The sequence below is a fragment of the Chanodichthys erythropterus genome, chromosome 10 (assembly GCF_024489055.1).
Source record: "Chanodichthys erythropterus isolate Z2021 chromosome 10, ASM2448905v1, whole genome shotgun sequence".
Taxonomy (NCBI): Eukaryota; Metazoa; Chordata; class Actinopteri; order Cypriniformes; family Xenocyprididae; genus Chanodichthys; species Chanodichthys erythropterus.
The window spans coordinates 14,290,159-14,310,282 of NC_090230.1; the positions used below are offsets into that span (position 1 = coordinate 14,290,159).

At 34.8% G+C, this 20,124-nt stretch overlaps 4 protein-coding genes across 4 annotated transcripts; all 4 read left to right on the forward strand.

Moving 5' to 3' along the window:
- The first annotated feature begins 708 nt into the window (after positions 1-708).
- On the forward strand, positions 709-2,174 carry LOC137029142 (granzyme B(G,H)-like). Its single transcript, XM_067398667.1, has 5 exons — positions 709-769; positions 863-1,013; positions 1,360-1,498; positions 1,645-1,899; positions 2,004-2,174. Exons 1-5 carry the CDS (start codon positions 709-711, stop codon positions 2,160-2,162), a joined length of 765 nt encoding a protein of 254 aa, XP_067254768.1. The 3' UTR covers positions 2,163-2,174.
- Positions 2,175-3,316: 1,142 nt separating this feature from the next.
- On the forward strand, positions 3,317-10,423 carry LOC137028129 (mast cell protease 1A-like). The gene is made up of 6 exons (XM_067396893.1): positions 3,317-3,389; positions 7,270-7,357; positions 7,454-7,604; positions 7,688-7,829; positions 9,924-10,178; positions 10,265-10,423. The coding sequence occupies exons 1-6, from the start codon at positions 3,375-3,377 to the stop codon at positions 10,421-10,423; spliced, it is 810 nt and encodes a 269-aa protein (XP_067252994.1). The 5' UTR covers positions 3,317-3,374.
- Positions 10,424-14,986: 4,563 nt separating this feature from the next.
- LOC137028130 (granzyme B(G,H)-like) lies at positions 14,987-16,317 on the forward strand. Its single transcript, XM_067396894.1, has 5 exons — positions 14,987-15,050; positions 15,118-15,268; positions 15,374-15,512; positions 15,821-16,072; positions 16,159-16,317. The coding sequence occupies exons 1-5, from the start codon at positions 14,987-14,989 to the stop codon at positions 16,315-16,317; spliced, it is 765 nt and encodes a 254-aa protein (XP_067252995.1).
- A 1,384-nt stretch (positions 16,318-17,701) lies between these two features.
- LOC137029143 (mast cell protease 4-like) lies at positions 17,702-19,658 on the forward strand. Its single transcript, XM_067398669.1, has 5 exons — positions 17,702-17,762; positions 18,565-18,715; positions 18,880-19,006; positions 19,164-19,421; positions 19,500-19,658. Exons 1-5 carry the CDS (start codon positions 17,702-17,704, stop codon positions 19,656-19,658), a joined length of 756 nt encoding a protein of 251 aa, XP_067254770.1.
- Positions 19,659-20,124: the final 466 nt, after the last annotated feature.

Sequence of the window (20,124 nt, forward strand, 5' to 3'; positions counted from 1 at the left end):
TTTTGTAGCCATTATAAATTTTATTTTTGATTTGGATTTTTTGTTGTTGTTGTACACTTGAGGTTGGAGCTTATGAGCAGATCTTGCTACAATGGGTGTGAGGTTTTATTACATCTAAATAATGCAAAATTGCTTCATCTTTTGCTCTGCATGCTATTTCAAGAAAGACCACAAATTTATCTAGGAAAAAAAAAATGCTTCAAATGGCTCTGCTCCATTGCAATGTAAAATAAACTTGTCAATGTAGTTAGGGTCATGTGACCTGTTTATCATTGCATAGGCAAACCTGAATTAGAATAGAAAGTCTCTTGAGCACTAAGCATTTTTTAAAAGATACAGAGAACTGTTTACATGTGTGCGCCCTCTAGCGATGTAGCCTGTAAAAACCTATGTACATTTCTTAGGAGTTTCAATAAGTTCAAACTAAGCAGAAACATCTTTTTTTTTTCATCTTATGAGAAAAAATGAAACTCTACTTTGAATGGCTAGATTTACATGCTTCTACTTTACATTCAAAGCTCTGTGCACCATCAGCATGTTTAATCATCTCATCGTCAAGCCACAAAGATTATCTAATTGTATTATCAGAGTTAATGACACCACAAACTGAAAGAAAAAACTTACTGGAAGCTCAGTGTCTCCACCCACCTTTTATATATATTTATACCATGTTTAGCCAGCAAGAGCTCATCGATCGTCTTCTTCATCATGACCATCATCATCTTTCTGCTCCTGCTGGCCTCTCTGCTGCCACACCTGACCTTCACTGGTGAGACTGACAGAACAAAATACTAATAAATACTAATAAAGTTAATATGAATCAGTGAGTAGGAAACATAATAACCAACAATATCTCTCTCAGCTCGTGTGAATGTGGGTATAATGAACGGCAAAGAAGCAAAACCTCACTCCAGACCTTACATGGTTTCTGTCCAAGTGAAGGAGCAACATATCTGCGGTGGATTCCTCATTTCTGATAGATTTGTCATGACTGCTGCACACTGCAGAAACATGTAAGACCTTGTTTCATCTGCAATCTTGAGTTATTCAATTACATTATTGTTATTAACTTAAATTAGCTTAAAATTAATAAATGAAACCTACATTATTATTAATTATTGATCAGTATAATACTTTTATTATTATAATATTATTCATAATTTAATAATAATACGCAAGCTAATTGTAGTTAATAAATAATTATTAAATTTATTAAATTATTTAAAATTATTTATACACTTCATGAAAATGACTACAGTACAATCATATACTGTACTGTAAAATATTCATCCTGACTTCAGCAACCAAACCACCACACCTACAGATGTTATGCTAAATATAACTTGTTTCTTTTAACAGTTCATTTCCAGTTCTGACAGTTGTGCTAGGTGCACATGACCTACAAGAAAAGAATTGGGACCGACTCAATGTGGATTTCTACCATGAGCATCCAGATTATACCAATGGATCCTTTCATAATGACATTATGCTTTTGAAGGTAACAAACTGCACTTATTTAAATTGTTCTTAATAATATTTGTTTCAGGAAATAGTGGTCTGGTCTGTTTTATATTACACTTCTCACCCCCATTTGAAAGATGATCAAATCTTTCTATTAATGATGATGCCGTTTTTGGTTTACAGCTTGAAAGACATGTGGAACAAAACAACATTATCAAGAATATATCCATACCAATGAAAGAAGATGATATCGAGGCAGATACTGTTTGTAGTGTCGCAGGATGGGGAAGTTTAAAAACAAATGGGAAAGGAAACAACCGCCTCATGGAGACAGATGTGGCAGTCATGAATAACATGAAATGTGAAAGTAAATGGGGGAAAACAGACTATTCAGCTTCACAGATGATGTGTGTATATGGCAATGGAGGAAGCTGTGATGTATGTAAAAAACACAATAACAGAGTAACCAAATCATTATGTGTCAGTGAAGTTACAAATTATGACAACTCATGACTTATGTGTTGTTCTGTGTTTCTTAACAGGGGGATTCTGGAGGTCCTTTGGTTTGTGGAGACATTGCAGTCGGTGTAACATCCTTCGGGGACCCTGAGCAGTGTAATTCTTTTAAACTACCTGAAGTTTATATTAAGATTTCAGCATATCTTCCATGGATAAAGAGCATTATTGGAAATATTAATTGAATTAATTGCAGATTAAATGGGGTGATTTTTGTTTTTTGAAAGTTTAGTTGTTTTCCCCCCAAATCTTCATTCAATAAACATAATAAACATTGTAATATGCATAAATATGTGCTTTGTGTTTTTTTTTTTTTTCTCAATGAAGGAATAAACAAACTAAATAGAAATGACAGTGGTGGTGAGAGAATAGATTCTAGAGTATATTTGAGACTATAGTTTAAATTAATACCTTTACATTGCATGACAGATTGACATTATCCTGAACATTGTATAAGCATTTGTTTCATGAGTCATAAAACAGAAATAGGCTTCTAGAAAATGTCATATCCTTTTGATTTTCCTGGCAAAAACGTCCCGAGTCCTTCACATAAAAATCAGTCTACAGGCTTTCATAGACAACGAAAGTCAGGGAAGGTCTTGTTTTTTAAGTTTCATTATAAACTGTTCACATATTGGCAATAAAAAAGTGATTAATACATGAACATTCTTACAGACATTAAGAATTTTTAAGAACCCATTTAAAGACATTTGAATCCTGGGGGAAAATGCAACACAAAAATATTATGTTGCACAAACGTTTTGGTAACACTTTACAATAACAGTACATTAATAACCATGAACTAATGCCTAAATTAATAGTTACTTCCACATGAACTCATGATTAGATAAGATATGAACTAATCATGAACTAATGAAGAGTGATCCTTAACTACGACAGGAGTCATAAGGATTCATGCATGAAAACAGCAGCCTTAACTACGCATTAATACATGTTTGATAATTAATGCATTAATTAACATTTAGGGGTAAACTAAATAAATCAGCCTCCATAAGAGTAAACAAGAAGTACTCTGAATTTGAATTAAACGTGATTTAATACTGTCATAATTTACACTGTAATATCATAATCTGCCATCTGCAGCTTTGTGACAAATAATGGCAATGGCACATGATTATTTAGCCATTAATTACATAGATCTGTCTAATCAAATGTGGAAAATAGACTAACTACCACTAATAAATTTAATTTGATCTAAACTGTTTTCTGATTTTTACAGTTCATTTATATTTAGTCATAGATAAATAGTCATAGTTTATTCCCGGAACTAAAGTATGTAGGGTTTGTTTCTGGCGGGACCCTCATTAGTGGCGCACGCTAGAGGTGTTCTCTTCTCTTGGCGCGTTTGTTGTGTTGCTGGCATTTTAAACTAATAAATGTTGACTGCTTTGGTAAGCCGAATTAATAATTAAAGACATATTTACATGTATGTTTTATTGGGATTTTCAGGAGGTTATGTGCAGTTATTAACTGTATTTGTATTTTTGTCATTTAAATGTATATGCTTTGATTAGCATTAGCTTGTGGTCGCGCGCTATTTTACATGTACCTTATGTGTGTCTTTACAGGTATGTTTATGGCTTGCTTTCAAGTCCATATATGTTTAATTATATAAATAAAAATAAAATACAAATACTTTTTATTTTAGTTTTTTTGTACAGAAACAGAAACTGTTTAGGATGTAAAGGAATAAGGATGGCACTCTATAGTATTTATTCATATATTAGTTAATGATGTGTGATATGTGCATCATGTCATGACTTTACTTGAGGGGGCACAATCATAATTAACTCATTATTAACTAAGCATATACTAACATCAACTAATGGTTTGTTAATGTATACTTATGTCATGACTTTACTTGAGGGGGCACAATCATAATTAATTCACTATTAACTACTTACCAAATTCAGCTCATGATTATCATTAACTTACTATCAAATACACTTGTACTAACACAACTATATAAGTATTCAGCCCAGTTAAGTGATGTTGTGTGACTTTTCAAAAAGTCAGAGAATGGAGGTACAGTATGATCACGGCCTGCGTCTGGATGGAGAGTGATCTTCTGAATCTGATCCCAGCAAACGCTCCCTGACCTTAGTTCATGTTTCCTGTTTGGTTATTTTTTTGGGAACCGATTCCTCAGGAACTGATGTAAGTCACAGTAGTTTAGTTTGATAGGAAAGAATATCACAAAACAGATTAAGACCTTTTAAGATAAATAGTGTATTTAGTATTTTATATGTTTGATAAGGAGGATAAGTGAAAATAATGGCAAACTAATCCTGTGCCTTTCAGTAATGTTTATAATGAAGCTGCTGATGTCAGTAGTTTAAATTCTGACAATAATAAATTGTTTACATTTATTTCAAAGTCCAAATATGTATTATTCCTTCTTATAGAGACTGTTTGATTTAGTTTACCCTAAATGTTAATTAATGCATTAATTATCAAACATGTATTAACGCATAATTAAGGCTTCTGTTTTCATGCATGAATCCCTATGACTCCTGTCGTAGTTAAGGATCACTCTTCATTAGTTCATATCTTAACTAATCATGAGTTCATGTTGAAGTAACTATTAACTCAGGTATTAGTTCATGGTTATTCATGTACTGTTATTGTAAAGTGTTACCAACGTTTTCAACATTAATAAAAATAACAAATCTTTTATGTGCAACAACTAAGAGACCTCTTTCAAAAACATTTTTAAAAATCTAAAAAAAATTACAATACATGCATTACTCTCTAAAAATGTAACTAATTGCATTAGTTATAATGTGTTATGTTACTTTTTCTCACCTTAGCTGGGCTTGCTTGTTCTATTTTTGGCAAATGTTAAGGCCCTTTCACACAAAAAGTGAAATGAATAAGCCTCAGGCTGAAGGAAATGCAAATTTCCGCTTGCACAATACAGGGTGCATGGTTGTAATGAATAATCAAAAGTCAGCAACAAAAAATTGGTTAATAAAGTATAATTAGGTAAAGTAATGAGATTAAATACATAAAGTATATTTGTGTTATTATTGCAGGTTTGCATAATATTCAGTTTGCCTTTCACTATTTTATTCATTTTGAAGAATACAATCTGTTTTTGTGCAAGTGAGATGAGTAAATGCATGTTCACATTTAGTCTAGAACTATAATAACCATCATGTTCACACAGTGCAAACAACATCTCTGCATACTCACGATTCCTCAACATAAGAATGCAAAAGGTGTCAGTCAATAAATGAGAATTTATTTTAAAATTACTTATTTTAAAAGTAACTGTTTTATTGTTAATTTTGAAAGTAATGCATACTTACTTGGAAAATCTGATTATGTAACTCATTACTTGTAATGCGTTACCCCCAACACTGACAAAATGCTATTTTAAACTCGCAATCTTCATTCTGAGTATTTCTTTCTGATAAGATCTGCTAGCTCTCTTTTTTACTTGATTAGTTTAAAATGATAGTACGTTCTGATAAAAAAAAACCTGTTTCCTGTTAACATCACGTGCAGCCAGTATCTTGAGTTGTAGTCTGATATGGATTTTCTGCCTGACCTGTTCATTTTTAATACATTTTAAGATATTTTAATTCTGTTCAGTTCATTTAAAATCATGCTTGCCTTGATCACAAGTAAGAGCATGTCATGTGCAAATTCGTTTTTGCTATTGGCAGACAGTTGTGGAGCTTATGAGCTCGGCTGTGCCACACAACTGTAACTGTTCAACCACATCCACCCTGGCCATGATGAAACTTTTCACTGCAAACTTTTTTCTTTCAATGTTATCAAAATATGTAAAAAATGCATTTTATTATTTAAATGTATTATTTGAGTTGCATGCACTATAATACACAATTCTCAATTTTCAGTCTATATTTTCTGTAAGATTTTTAGCACCAGTGAAGCAGTAAATAAATATATCAAGGTCTTTTTTTTTCTTTTCAACATATGATTATATTTCTAGTGAAAATGAGTCAGTGAGTCAGTCATTAATTAATCACTTGGTCTTGTTTACAGCTCACTTGAATTTGTTCTAGATCATTATGGGACCTATTTTAAAGATCTAAATGCAAAGTGTGAAGCGCACGGCGCAGGTGCACTCAGGGCGCGTCCAAATCCACTTGTGCTATTTTAACGACGGAAAAAACGGTCCGTGCGCCGGGGCGCATTTTTGAAATGGGTTGTCCCTATTTTCTTAATGAGTAATGGGCGTAACGTTCAATAAACCAATCAGAGTGTCATCTCCCATTCCCTTTAAGAGCGAGATGCACTCGCGCCATGGCGGATTGCTATTTACATGGCGGAATTTGTTGGCGGAAAAGCTGAACGCTTTTCAAGAGAAGAAACTGATCTGCTCATGCGCAAAGTTAAAGCGCGCGAGCAGATCATCTACGGGACAAGCAGGATATAACATTATATATATATATTATATAATTATATATTATATAACATATAACATTATAAAATACACTGACTTATTAAACACACCAATTCAACTGAGGAGTTCAACGCGTGATGTTTTGCTGAAATTACCTGTTAAGTGGCCAGTCAATCTTTCAGTCGTCTGCGTTGGATGCAGGCTTTCAAATAGATCCGCGCGATCAGTCAGTTAATATGTGTGTGTATTGGCAAGATTGTTCAATTAATTAGCCAGTTTCGTTCATCATTATAAGTAGTAATAGGCTGAATTGAAAATAAGTATCCTAATTCTAATACACACAATGACTATTCATCATTACATTTTTATATTTATGTAGCCTACACAATAATATTCTTTTACACTGTAATCCTTTTGTTTTTAATATTTGGCATGTTTGTGTGATGCGCATCCCTGTGTGTAATAAGCAAAGTCAACGCACACTGTGGATGCACCCAGAGGCGCAGTTTCTACCAACGCGCTCTAACAAAAAAATATTGCGCCATTGACTTTAGACTTTAGACCAGGTTTGAGTTGGTCTATGGCGCAGTCTATTTTCAGCTCCTTAAAATAGCAATGCCCCGGCAATGCGCCTGAACACACCTCTTTTTTAGACCAGCACGCCCATGGGCGCACTAACTGGCACAAATGCATTTACTAATTTAAGGACGTGGCGCTGAACGGGAAACCGCGAACGGCGCCGGACGCAAACTAGCAAACACACTTGCGCTGCGCCTTGCGTCGCATTGCGCCGGGTGTATTATAGGGCCCTATATGTCATTGTGGTGCCCTGGAAGAAGGTCTGATAAATAGTTACCAGAAGCTCAGTGTCTCCACCCACCCTTATATTTCTACAGTGTTTTGAGAGCTCAATGATTGTCTTCATCATGACCATCATCTCTCTGCTCCTGCTGGCCTTTCTGTTTCCACACCTGAACTTCACTGGTAAGACTGATTGACTGAACTGCATGTTGATTAATCTGGTTAATAATATAATTAACCGTCTCTCTCTCTCTCTCTCTCTCTCTCTCTCTCTCTCAGCTTGTGTGAATGTGGGTATAGTGAACGGCACAGAAGCCAAAAAGCACTCCAGACCTTACATGGTTTCTCTTCAGAGGAACTGGCAACATGTCTGTTGTGGATTCCTCATTTCTGACGAGTTTGTCTTGACTGCCGCACATTGTCGAAAAAGGTAGTGTATTGTTTGGCATTTGACATGCTAAACTCTAAAAGAAAAAGCTTATTATATTAATACAATCTATTTTATAATAACAGATCAGAGACTTTAACAGTCGTGATTGGTGCACATGACCTAAAAAATAAGACTGAGGGTTCAGTGCGCATCGGGGTGATGTCCTACCACCAGCATCCAAACTTTACGGTGGAACCTGTTATGAATGACATTATGCTTTTAAGGGTAACAATCTCTACTCATTTCAGTTCAAAATGATAGTGTGGCGATGACATTGTTTATTCTCTGTTATAAATGTGTTTTACTCGATTCACCTGCGGTTGGGAGAAGGTGTCCGGGAGGAAAAGAGTTAGGAGGGAGGGGCAAACACATCGCGCGGAGAGTAAAGGAGAATTGAGTTGAACGTTAGTCAAGCGGAGGAAACGTTAGTCAAGCTCTTTCTGCGTTTTGCTATTTTTGGGGAAGTTAAGACACCTCCTGATACCCGCGTTTTAGTTTGTAAACGTTGAGGAAATAAACCACAGCCCTTTTGGCTTTCAAACTGGATTCTCGTCTCCTGTTTGTTTCTCCTGGCAAAGTGCAAAACGTCACAATATCTTATTAGATAAAATATTTATACAATAACCTTAAGCTTATCTTTAAAAATAATAAATAACTTAAAATATAAGATATATACGGAGCCCCTATGGGATGTGGTGGTGAAAATAATTGGCAGGATTTATATATATATATATATATATATATATATATATATATATATATATATATATATGTGTATATATGTATATATATATATATATATATATATATGTATTTTAATTTTTTTTTTTTTCAAATCTTTTGCATTCCCTCGCAAAACTTTTTGCATTCCCACGCAACGTGAACTTGTTGGACTTGCGGAAATGGAAATGCGGTCAGTGCTTAAAGGGATAGTTCACCCAAAAATGAAAATTTGATGTTTATCTGCTTACCTCCAGGGTATCCAAGATGTAGGTGATGTCTGTCAGTTCGTATAATGCATGTGTCAATGGGAAATCCATCTATAAGAGTAAAAAAAAAACATGCACAGACAAATCCAAATTAAGCCCTGTGGCTCGTAACGACACATTGATGTCCTAAGACATTAAACGATTGGTTTGTGCGAGAAACCAAACAGTATTTATATAACTTTTTACCTCTAATACACCACTATGTCTAAATGATATAAATACTGTTCAGTTTCTTGCACAAACCGATCGTTTCGTGTCTTAGGACATCAATGTGTCGTCACGAGCCGCAGGGTTTAATTTGGATTTGTCTGTGCATGTTTTTTTACTCTCATAGATTTTGTTACCATTGCCATGCATTATATGAATGACAGACGGCAACGGTTGGAGTTAAAAATCTTCATTTGTGTTTTACTGAAGAAACAAAGTCACCAACATCTTGGATGCCCTGGGGGTAAGCCAATAAACATCAAATTTAACATCAAAATAAACATTTCGCTTTAACTCATGGTGTTCAGTAAAGTTTGCAATATCACAGGTTCGAACTTCCCGGATCAATAACTCGTGAGCTAAATGTTTTTAAAACACAGATTCTGAAGTGTGCATACACACGTGCATACACATATGGACATTTTACTCTCCCATCAGGCCACGTGAGAGGATTTGTGAATGGTGATGATGAAGCAACACAACTGACACTGGTAGATCACATGATAAGGGCAACATGGCAAATGCTTGACTCAAAAGAAGTACATCCAGATTAATAATAAATAATAATACGTTTTATTTGTAATGCGCTTTTCTTAAACCCAAAGCGCTAAAACATTACAAGATTACATTAAAAGATTACATTCATACATTCATATTATATAGAACTTTTTAGTGGTCGTGAAGTAATTACTTATTCAAAATTAGTACCTACTCAAGAAAGTATGCAATTTCGGATGCAGCCTCTGTTTCTAAAGCTTTGCATATGTAAATGCTTTTGTATTATGGAGCTCAGGGGAACGCAAAACATTTGCGAGAGAACACAAAAGCATTGACCGATTATTATCATTTTTTTTCCCACCATCATATGTCCCTTTAGGGGCTCCCTATTACTTAGATGCTATCAATGCATCCTTATTGTACATTTCAGAATATAGGCTATCTGAACGTACAAAGATGGATCAGTACAGGCTTGATCAGAAAATAAACCAGACAAAAAAATCTCAACTGAAGGGAAAAGACTTAAAACGGGTTGCTCTGATCAAACAAAATAGAATTTAAAAAAAATTGGAAAACTGTCATTCAATGAGATTAAATCTTTCTGTGATATGATTTTGTACTACAGCTGGATAAAAAAGTCACACAAAATGAGAAAGTCAACTGGATATCCATACCAGTGAAAGAAGAAGACATTGAAGTGCATTCTGTGTGCAGTGTTGCAGGCTGGGGAAGACTGAATATTAATGGCTCCCTTAGCAATCGTCTCATGGAGACATATGTAAAGATCATGAATAACACAGAATGTGAAAATAAATGGGCAAAATATAACTATTCAGCTGCACAGATGATGTGTACATATGGCGATGGAGGAAGTTGCACCGTAAGTACAGTAGAAGATCATCTGTCATTTGATCCACACACTGACTGATATATGATGTGCACTTAATCTTTGTGTTTACATAACAGGGGGATTCAGGAGGTCCTTTGGTTTGTGGGAAAACCGCTGTTGGGGTCACATCTTTCGGTGACCCTGATCTCTGTAATTCATCTGAGCTACCTGAAGTTTATATGAAGGTTTCAGCATATCTGGCATGGATACATACATTTATTGGAAATGTTTATTGACATTTACATGGTTTTGACTTGAATTTCTCCAAATTGTTTCAATAAATGCTCCATGTGTCAATCATCCATGAGTCTTATTTTTTTATCTAGCCCTTGGAGACTGTAAATATAAATGTTTTGTGTTTTTATCATATTTTTTCCCAGGAGATAGTGTATTTTCTATATGCAAGATGTTCTGCTCAAATGTTTTTATTACACATTTTGTTAAATATTTCCTAACCCACAATGTCAGCAATGTCAAAATGTGTAGAAATGTCAGCAATTTCAGAGAAAAATGCTCACTTTACTGCTAAAGACTTTCAGGATGACCTAATAGAAGGAACAAAGCATTTAAACGCTTGGCGTTTATGCAAGAAGGATTTTAAAAGAAATGCATGTAGCATCAACAGGACTTTTATTACAGTGTAAATAAAATACTGCAATTCCCTAAACTCTACTTCTGCACATACATTGGTTATTTGTCAGTTTCCTTGCACTGATGATATGACTTGGGCTAGCTTTGGGTTGACCCTACATTCAAGAAAATGAGGAACATGTGTTTGGTGGCTTCAGCCTTCAAGCTTTTTATACTGTGTATCATATATAGTAGAAACTTTGTGAAAGACCACAAATTTTTCACCAACAGTATATTTGCTTCCAAAACTAAAACCCCCTAGTGATGGACAATTACTTATATCCCATTATGTCAAGTACATTTAGAAAAAAGTGTGGGTTAGCAAATGATATCTTGATAAAACAATCCTCATATCATATATATATATATATATATATATATAGATATATATATATATATATATATATATATATATATATAATGTTGTATTATGACAAATATCAAACAGGGTTAGCCTGTCCTTGTAATGAAATAAAATATTAGTTAGAAACTTTGAGTCACAATTTTTCTTTAAAAGCAAATTTTCACTTAATATTTTACAACAAATATTTTTGAATGTATTTTCTACAATACAAATTTTAATAAAACTAAATATCAAAAATATATAGCTGCCTTATATTTTTGTCTTTTACAAGAGGTTATTCATATCTGGGGGTCTATAGTATCAAATTCTTTTTATTACTATTTTTATTATAAACATCTAATTGAATAACACAAAAAAACCTTGTTGGTGTTTATTGATGGTCTCTATGGTATGTTCAAAAATTTTGGGGGGTTTTTATATTACAATATATTAAAACAGCAGTGTTCATGTTTCATATGGGATAGTTGTGGTTCTAGCAGCATATTGTGAAGTTCTACCACATCCATCTTGAACATTGTGAAATTGCACTGCACTTTTGCAGCACAAACCATCTTTGATTGGGAAAGAATTGTAAAGCAAGAATTCACTGGAACTTTGCAGATTATGAGAACTTCACAATAATTGATAATAATTGACTTATTTACACTGTTAAAGAATTGGATTATCATGCTAAACCCGGCCAAAGTTTCAAAACACGAGTTGGACGTATTTCTGTGCCAAAAAATACTCTTTCAAATCCTCACAAACTTCGGGGTCTTTTTTTTAAGTATGTGCCTGTGTGACATCAGAATGGTCAGAATTTTTTGTACGGGCACTTCTCCCAGAAGAGCGCACGCGCACACGTCGACCAGAGCGAGAGAGCAAGAGCACGCCCATAAACGTGCTCCGTTCGGGTTTTTACGGAAGTCGTCTGCAGAGCTGCACAGGTCACAGGACTTCAACGAAATCAACAATGTCACCAAAGAAGTGTTTTTGGTTGTGAGGGAAAGATAACCTTAATTGCTTCTCAAAGAACCCAGCATTAAATGGAGCTGAGAGTTTTGTGCTCACACATCACATTGATGCGCTCTCAATATTTGTTATTAAAATAACCATAGAAACTGATAGTTTCAATCACTTTTTAATTGGTTAAAATGAATGGAGAATATCTTGTGTTTTTCCGTGGCTGCTTGAGCCCTCAGGATTGTCGCTTATAGTTTAATAAACAAGGCCCAGTTCTACGCTGGATTTACAGATCGTTTGAAACTGAAAGATGGAGCGGTCACAGCAACAATGATCCCGGGCTGTCACAAAGTCGTACAGAAAATGATTCCTTCAACTTATTGCTGCTAAAAGTGGCTCTACAAGCAACTGAATCATAGGGTGTTCCTAGTTATCACCAATGGCTTTTTCATTTTGCCTTTATTTTTGTTAAATAAATAATGACAGTGTAATATGTCATTTGTTGTTGTTCATCTGAGGTTGAATTTACCTAATTTTAAGACCTGCTAACAACCAGGTGATTTTTATGTGCTGATACGTAAAATCCTAAAATTCTAAAGGGTGTCCTTTCTTTTTCACATGACATAATTATCATCCTTCAAGGTCCAGAAAGGTGTTAAAGACATAATTAAAATAGTCCATGTGACCACAGTTGTTCAACCTTAATTTTATGAAGTGACGAGAATACTTTTTGTGCACAAAAAACAAACAAAAATAATGACTTCATTTAAGAATCACCATCATAGTAACCTCAAATGAAACAAACATTAGAGTTAAATTTCTGTTAATTCTCAATAAGAACTGCTGTAGATGAATGACAGAAATAAAGTCAGCCTGGTTAGTAATAAGTGAAGCGGGTAATTCTGTTTGTGGAGTTGTTTAATCAGATCTTCAGAGATTTAATATCTTTTATCTTCAGTTGATTTCATCTTAGGCTATGACTGAAGTCATTTGTAGTTCTTGAGTTTCTGCTTATCTCTTTTTTCCTTTCCTTCTTTCATTCAGTGATTCTGCTTGACAACAGGCTTGTTAATGCTGAGATGACTCTATAAATAATATATAAATATTTTGTGGATCAGATAAGGTCCAGTTCTGGTTTATTTCTTTGCTCTTGGCTGACATGTGGCATTTCTATGGCCTGCTTGTGGCCATCATTCCCGCCACATGTAGCCCAGGTCATCATTCCGCATGTGCCAGATGTGGGCTGGATCTGGGCCGACACAAAGTTGGGTCGCAGTTGACGCAGTGAACACAGTGCAGTCCTGCGTCAGCATCACTCGTATTCGTTGTGGTGCTCACGTGAACAGCGTCGGTCAAAACTGAGCCGGCATTCGGATGTAAACACGGACGCACTGCTTTCTATGGGGGATAAAAAAACCTCTTGGATTTCATCACAAATATCTTAATTTGTGTTCCTAAGATGAAAGAAGGTCTTATGGGTTTGGAATGACATGAGGGTAAGTAATTAATGACAGAAATTTCATTTTTGGGTAAACTAAATCTTAAAGCTTTGAATGTTTAAATATAGTTTATGTGGAGCAAATTGTAACACTGCTAATGCACAAGTTTTATTTTTCACTGTTCTATTTATTTTGTACTTTTAGAACACAAGATGCTTTTCGTTTTTGTAGCTGATTGCCTTTTGCTTTTTATCAGCCCTGCAAAAAATATGACCTATGCAAAAAGTGCATTCTGTTTACTGGTTAGTGCTTAAAGGTTGACAGCTGGCTGACTTTTCCATTTGTTGACATTACATAGTTTGATTCAGATGGTAAATGTCATGTATGAAATTGGGTATCCACCTTAAAGATAATACCCATAATTATAATTAAACAATCATATTTAAAAATATGATATTTATTGTTACTACTGTAAATCTATGTTAAATATTATGGGATCTCCATCAATGGTTTCAGAATCTTTAGTTTTTAAAATAATTTTATTTATGTATTTTTAAAATATATTTTCATATTAACATATTTTAATGACTGTATAATTATGTATTGAACAAAAAATGAATTATTTTATTTATCAAAATAAACAGAAAATAGTACAAACTTTGCTAAAGTGATTTTTGAACAGGTATTAACCTAGACATTATTAAAATTTTAGCTAAAGTATTTGTTTTACCCCATGTGTGGGGTAGCACATTTTTTCTTAAGTTGTGCCTTTAGCCCCGTTCTACCTTATAGAAAATTGTCTTCATGGGACCACAATATATAAGTACAATATGGGGGGCACAAAAGTCATTTCACATTATTTCTTTTGGTGGCCATCCTGGTAATACCCTCAATTTTCAGTCATGCAAGTATGGCTCATAAGGAGAGACAATCCAGACTGGAAAGGTCAATATTAAGAATAAAATTGTAAGGACCACCGAATGGAATCCAAAGGACTGGGTGAAGGTATAATGCATGTATGTCTTTTCAGCACTGCTGTTCACTTCATTTTTAGAATTTGGTTTCAATTTTACTTTAGCTGCATGCTTAATTTGACTTCAATTTCAAATGATTATTACTCTTAGATAGTGTTTCTAATTAGGAATTAAACATTTGTCATGTATTAATTTAGATATTTCATTATTCTGGGTATCCTGTACTTTCAATTATTCCTTCATTAGGGACCCGGTATTGCACAGAGAATTCATATCGGCAGATTATGTTCTCACAGACACATTATTCCAACTTGCTAAGTCAGTAATAGACAGGAATCAAAAAGTCAAAAAAGAAGGTGGAGTAACATGCCGCTTAAGGTCTCCGCCCATATTCAAATTATATTTATACTGTGTTTAGCCAGTGAGATCTCAGTGATTGTCATCTTCATCATGACCATCATCATCTCTCTGCTCCTGCTGGCCTCTCTGATGCCACACCTGCTGACCTTCACTGGTGAGACTGATTTTTTTAAATTGGTATATGCTGAATAAGTTGACTGACAGCACTATCTCTCTCTCAGCTCATGTGAATGTAGATATAGTGAATGGCAAGGAAGCCAAACCTCACTCCAGACCTTACATGGTTTCTCTTCAGAAGAACAGGAATCATATCTGCGGTGGATTCCTCATTTCTGATCAGTTTGTCTTGACTGCCGCACATTGCTGGGGCGGGTAAGAGCTTGATTAGTGTGAACTACAATGCTGAGTTAAAATTAGTGCAACCATACAGTGTATCATATGACATAAATGCACATTTGCAATTAGCTCTTTCAACAGAAAAGAGGTTTTGACAGTTGTGGTTGGTGCTCATGACTTAAGGAACGGTAAGCGGTCTGATCGCATCGGAGTGAAGTCCTACATCCCACATCCAAACTATAAACTCACTCCTATTCAGAATGACATCATGCTTTTGAAGGTAACAACCTGAAATACATCTAGTTGTTCAAAAGAATATCTGGTCAGGAAACATTTTCTATTACAATTTCTTGCCTTAAAAATTACTGAAGGGATTTAAATTATTTCTATGTAAATGTAAATGGTTTCCTACCATTATTATTTATTATTTATTGCTCTGTGTAGAAACAAAAATAGGCCAAAAAGGCAGAAAACCTGCATTTTTTTGTGGTTGTTATACAAAGCAGAAAAAAAAAAAAAACTATGTCCTTAAGGTCTTCTGTATAATCTTGAGAAAAAAAAAAGAATGATTGTATTTTTCAATTACAGTTAGAGAAAAAAGTCAAACTAAACAACAACGTTAGACTGATATCATTACCAAGGGGTGGAGAAGACGTGGGAACAGATATTGTCTGTATTGTTGCCGGCTGGGGAAGAGATGCACTTAATGGCACAAGGAGCAATCGTCTAATGGAGGCAAACATGACTACAATAAATCAGGCAGATTGTCAGCGTAGATGGGGATCAACCTTCCTGGCCTCACAGATGATCTGTGCATATGGCGGTGGTGGATCCTGCAAAGTATTTACAAAAGATGATTCACAGATGTTATGATAATGTACAAACTGGTTTCACTAGTGACGTGTTGATCTGTTTTTCTCAACTAGGGGGATTCAGGAGGTCCTTTGGTTTGTGGAGACACTGCTGTTGGGGTCACGTCTTTTGTATACAGATATCTCTGCAATTCACCCGAGCATCCTAATGTGTATACTAAGATTTCAGCGTTTATTCAATGGATCCGCAAAGAAATTGGAAATATTAAGTGACTTCATGTAAACTAAAAAAGGAAGAAATGTTTTTCTTGAATTCTTCCATAAACCTTCTTTCAATAAAAGTATCACATGGCAAGCATCAGTTATAGTCAAAGTGTTCTCATTGTCATAGCCACATATAATTACACACTCAAAATCATTTAGCAGGTCACTTGGTAGCATCATGGCAACAGCCTCAATTTCCAATCAATTTCCAATGAGACTTTAGTGTTAAACACATCTGAATGACAGACATTTCACAACCTCCTTCCAGAAGTTTAGAATTTTTGAGCACTCCCAAAGACAGTGATATAGTGTACCTTTCTCGTCTGAACATTTAGAGCACACATCAGGAACATTAGCAGACATGTGAAGTTTGACAGGAGTTATCTGTGTTCATTAACCGTTTATATTAAACTAATTTAAACCTTTTTATTGTGTGTGTTTGTGCTTTTAGTCACAAGCATCATTCCAATCTGTCCAGTCTATGTCTTCTTGTATATCTATTTTCCAAGGATTTTATTTATCTAATGTCGATTCAGAACTATATTTAACCATTATGTTATATATTATAGATACCTGCCCTTTCCCTTCTAAATTTCCAGGTGTTATTTCCTAATTTGATAAAGGTATCTATTAAAGTCTCCAAAGCAAATATTGAATATTATTTGGAACAAGTTTGACATCCATTCCATTCAACCTTCATCTGCAATTCCCTCAACTCAACACCAGAGGTCAACATACCCAGTTTTCTAAATCAGACTTCTAAATGGACCCTTTTTACACTTCTGTTGTTCTCAGAAGCAAAAGTTGTCATGGGTAAACTTCTATCGTGGTGAATAGCCATGATAGTGAAAACAGCCATAATAGTGTTTCCCTGACATTCCAAAGTGAGTTGTATTAGAAAAACACCCTCACAACAGCGTTCATTTGTGTTTTCTAATTTACTGCCAAAGTAATATAACACAGAGTATAGCGTTATAGATCTATATTCTATACATAGAAAAACTTTACTAGATTTGTAATGTGATACCTTTGGAAACACGTAATCACATTCAGGTAAAAAGAGAGTCTTTCTCTCTCTCTCTACGTATATATATATATATATATATATATATATATATATATATATATATATATATATATATATATATACACATATGAATTATGAATTGTAAAATATTCAAGTAACAAAATGTATGCTGACCTGATTAATACTTCTACAGTAGATCTAGACCAAACAATCTGTGGCCTGAAAATGAAACCACAAACATTTAGAAGAACAACATTTACTCATCCACAAACTGAAGAAAAAAAGCTTGCGGGCCGCTCACTGTCTCCACCCACCCTTATTTATACAGTGTTTTGTCATGAAAGCTCACTGATCATCTTCTTCATCATGACCATCATCATCTCTCTGCTCCTGCTGGCCTCTCTGCTGCCACCCCTGACCTTCACTGGTGAGATTGACTGAACTTCATATTGATTTCTGCAACTGCTTATTCTCCACTAAAGGCATGTTTACATGACAACAATATACTAAAAAACACTTTTTTCTGTTATTGAGGTGGGATACAGGTTTAGTGGTATGGGTAGGTTTATGTAAAAACATGTATGTACACAATAGGCAAGGCAAGGCAATTTTATTTGTATACACAATGGTAATTCAAAGTGCTTTACATAAAGAAGAACCAAATACATAGTAATAAAAATGTAACGGATAAGAAATAAAAATAACAGTAAAAACAGAGAATACCGCTATCTGGATGGAAGAGTTAAGAAGCTTCAGGGAGTTTTTGTTGTCTGTCAGAGTGGATCTAAACCGATCTATCCATCAGAGTGGATCAAATGGATCTTCCTTACGCAGAGGGATAACTATTTATATTTGTCAGATAGCTGTGCGTTTAAACAGTACTCTTACAGACAAATCTTCCTGGACTAACTCTATCCAGAGGTCCATCCAGGGATAACGATTGCTTACTTCCTAATTCTCCCAGCTCTTTCAACCAAACAGCAAGATTTAAAATGCACTAAAAGTCAGAAATAAAAAGATGATACATAAAAATAAGTGCAATAAGTGCATTGTATCAAACGATTCATTTAAATGTAAGCACACAGTAGCTAATATAAAGTGGGACCGAAAACAGCCATCCTAAAAGATGTCGGTATGTTCTCAGCATCTTTGCTGATGCCTCATAAAGATGTTTCTTGTGTGCTGAATAAGTTGGCTGATAGCACTCTCTCTCTCTCTCTCTCTCTCAGCTCATGTGAATGTGAATATTGTGAACGGCAAGAAAGCCAAACCTCACTCCAGACCTTACATGGTTTCTCTTCAGAAGGAAAAGAATCATACCTGCGGTGGATTCCTCATTTCTGATCAGTTTGTCTTGACTGCTGCACATTGTCAAAAGAAGTAAGAATTTTGTTTGCTATACTGATTGATTATTAATATTTAGATGAAGATTTTAGATAAAATGACAGTAGTATATAGTTTAAAGAGATAAATGAGTATGCTCAGTATGCTTTTATAAAAGAATGCATAAATCTGTGAGAAATAATACTACTTTCTTTCAAAAGAAATGAAATACTAACAGTTGTGGTTGGTGCACATGACCTAAAAAATAACAATGAGGGTTCAGTCCGCATCAGAGTCAAGTCTTACCACAAGTACCCGGGCAAAATGAATGACATTATGCTTTTGCAGGTAAATATCTACACTTGTTCTGGTTACAGAAAGAAAGAAAAAAATACTTAGGGTTTTTCTGCACTAACCTCATATTGACAAAATTAATTAATAAACTGTGGTTTAATCTTATGGAAGATATATCTATTTGTTATTAATGAATGCTTTTACATTACAGCTAGAGAAAAAAGTTGAACCAACCAAAAATGTTAATTGGATATCATTACCAAAGAAAGAATCCATCAACAAAACAGACCCTGATTGTAGTGTTGCAGGCTGGGGACGTCTATACATTACTGGCCCAAAGAGTGATTGTCTTATGGAGGCCAATGTGACGATAATGGATAATGCAAAATGTAAAAAAAAATGGGAAAAAAAACGTAGATATTCAGTCTCACAGATGATGTGTGCATATGGCCCCGGTGGATCCTGCAAGGTATGTAATCATTTTATGAACTGAGTTGTAATTGTGATATGGCATTTTAGTGATGTGTTGATCTGTGTTTCTTAACAGGGGGATTCAGGAGGTCCTTTGGTTTGTGGAAACACTGCTGTTGGTGTCACATCCTTCGGTGACCATCTTCAGTGTAATTCACCTAAGTATCCTAATGTGTACTTTAAGATTTCACCATATTTTCCATGGATCTATGCAAAACTTAGAAATGTTGAGTAACGTTATTGATTAAAAAAAAAAAAAAGGAAGAAATGTTTTTCCTGAATTTTTTTCAATCAAAGTACATGGCAATCATCAATCAGTCAAAGTGTCTTCTTTGTCACAACCATATATAGGTGGCACTGGGCAATAAAGTAATTTAATATTAGCAGGTATGGCCCATTTTCATAAAGAAATAAATCTCCAAAACTGGAATAACTATGGTATAATAAAGTAAGTGTCACTCTAAGCACCGGCTAGGTCACTCTCAGCACTACACTTCCCAGAATCCTTCTTACTCACCACTTGCACTCACTCCTCAATCACCTGCAAACCATTTCCCTTGTCATCACTCACTATATCTGCAGTCACCATCCTCACTCATTGTCTGGTCTTGTCATTGATAAGCTCTTCAGATTCCTTACCTGAATACTCACCTGCAATTCCTGAGATACTGTCTTGTTATCTGTCTTCTAACCATCTGTCT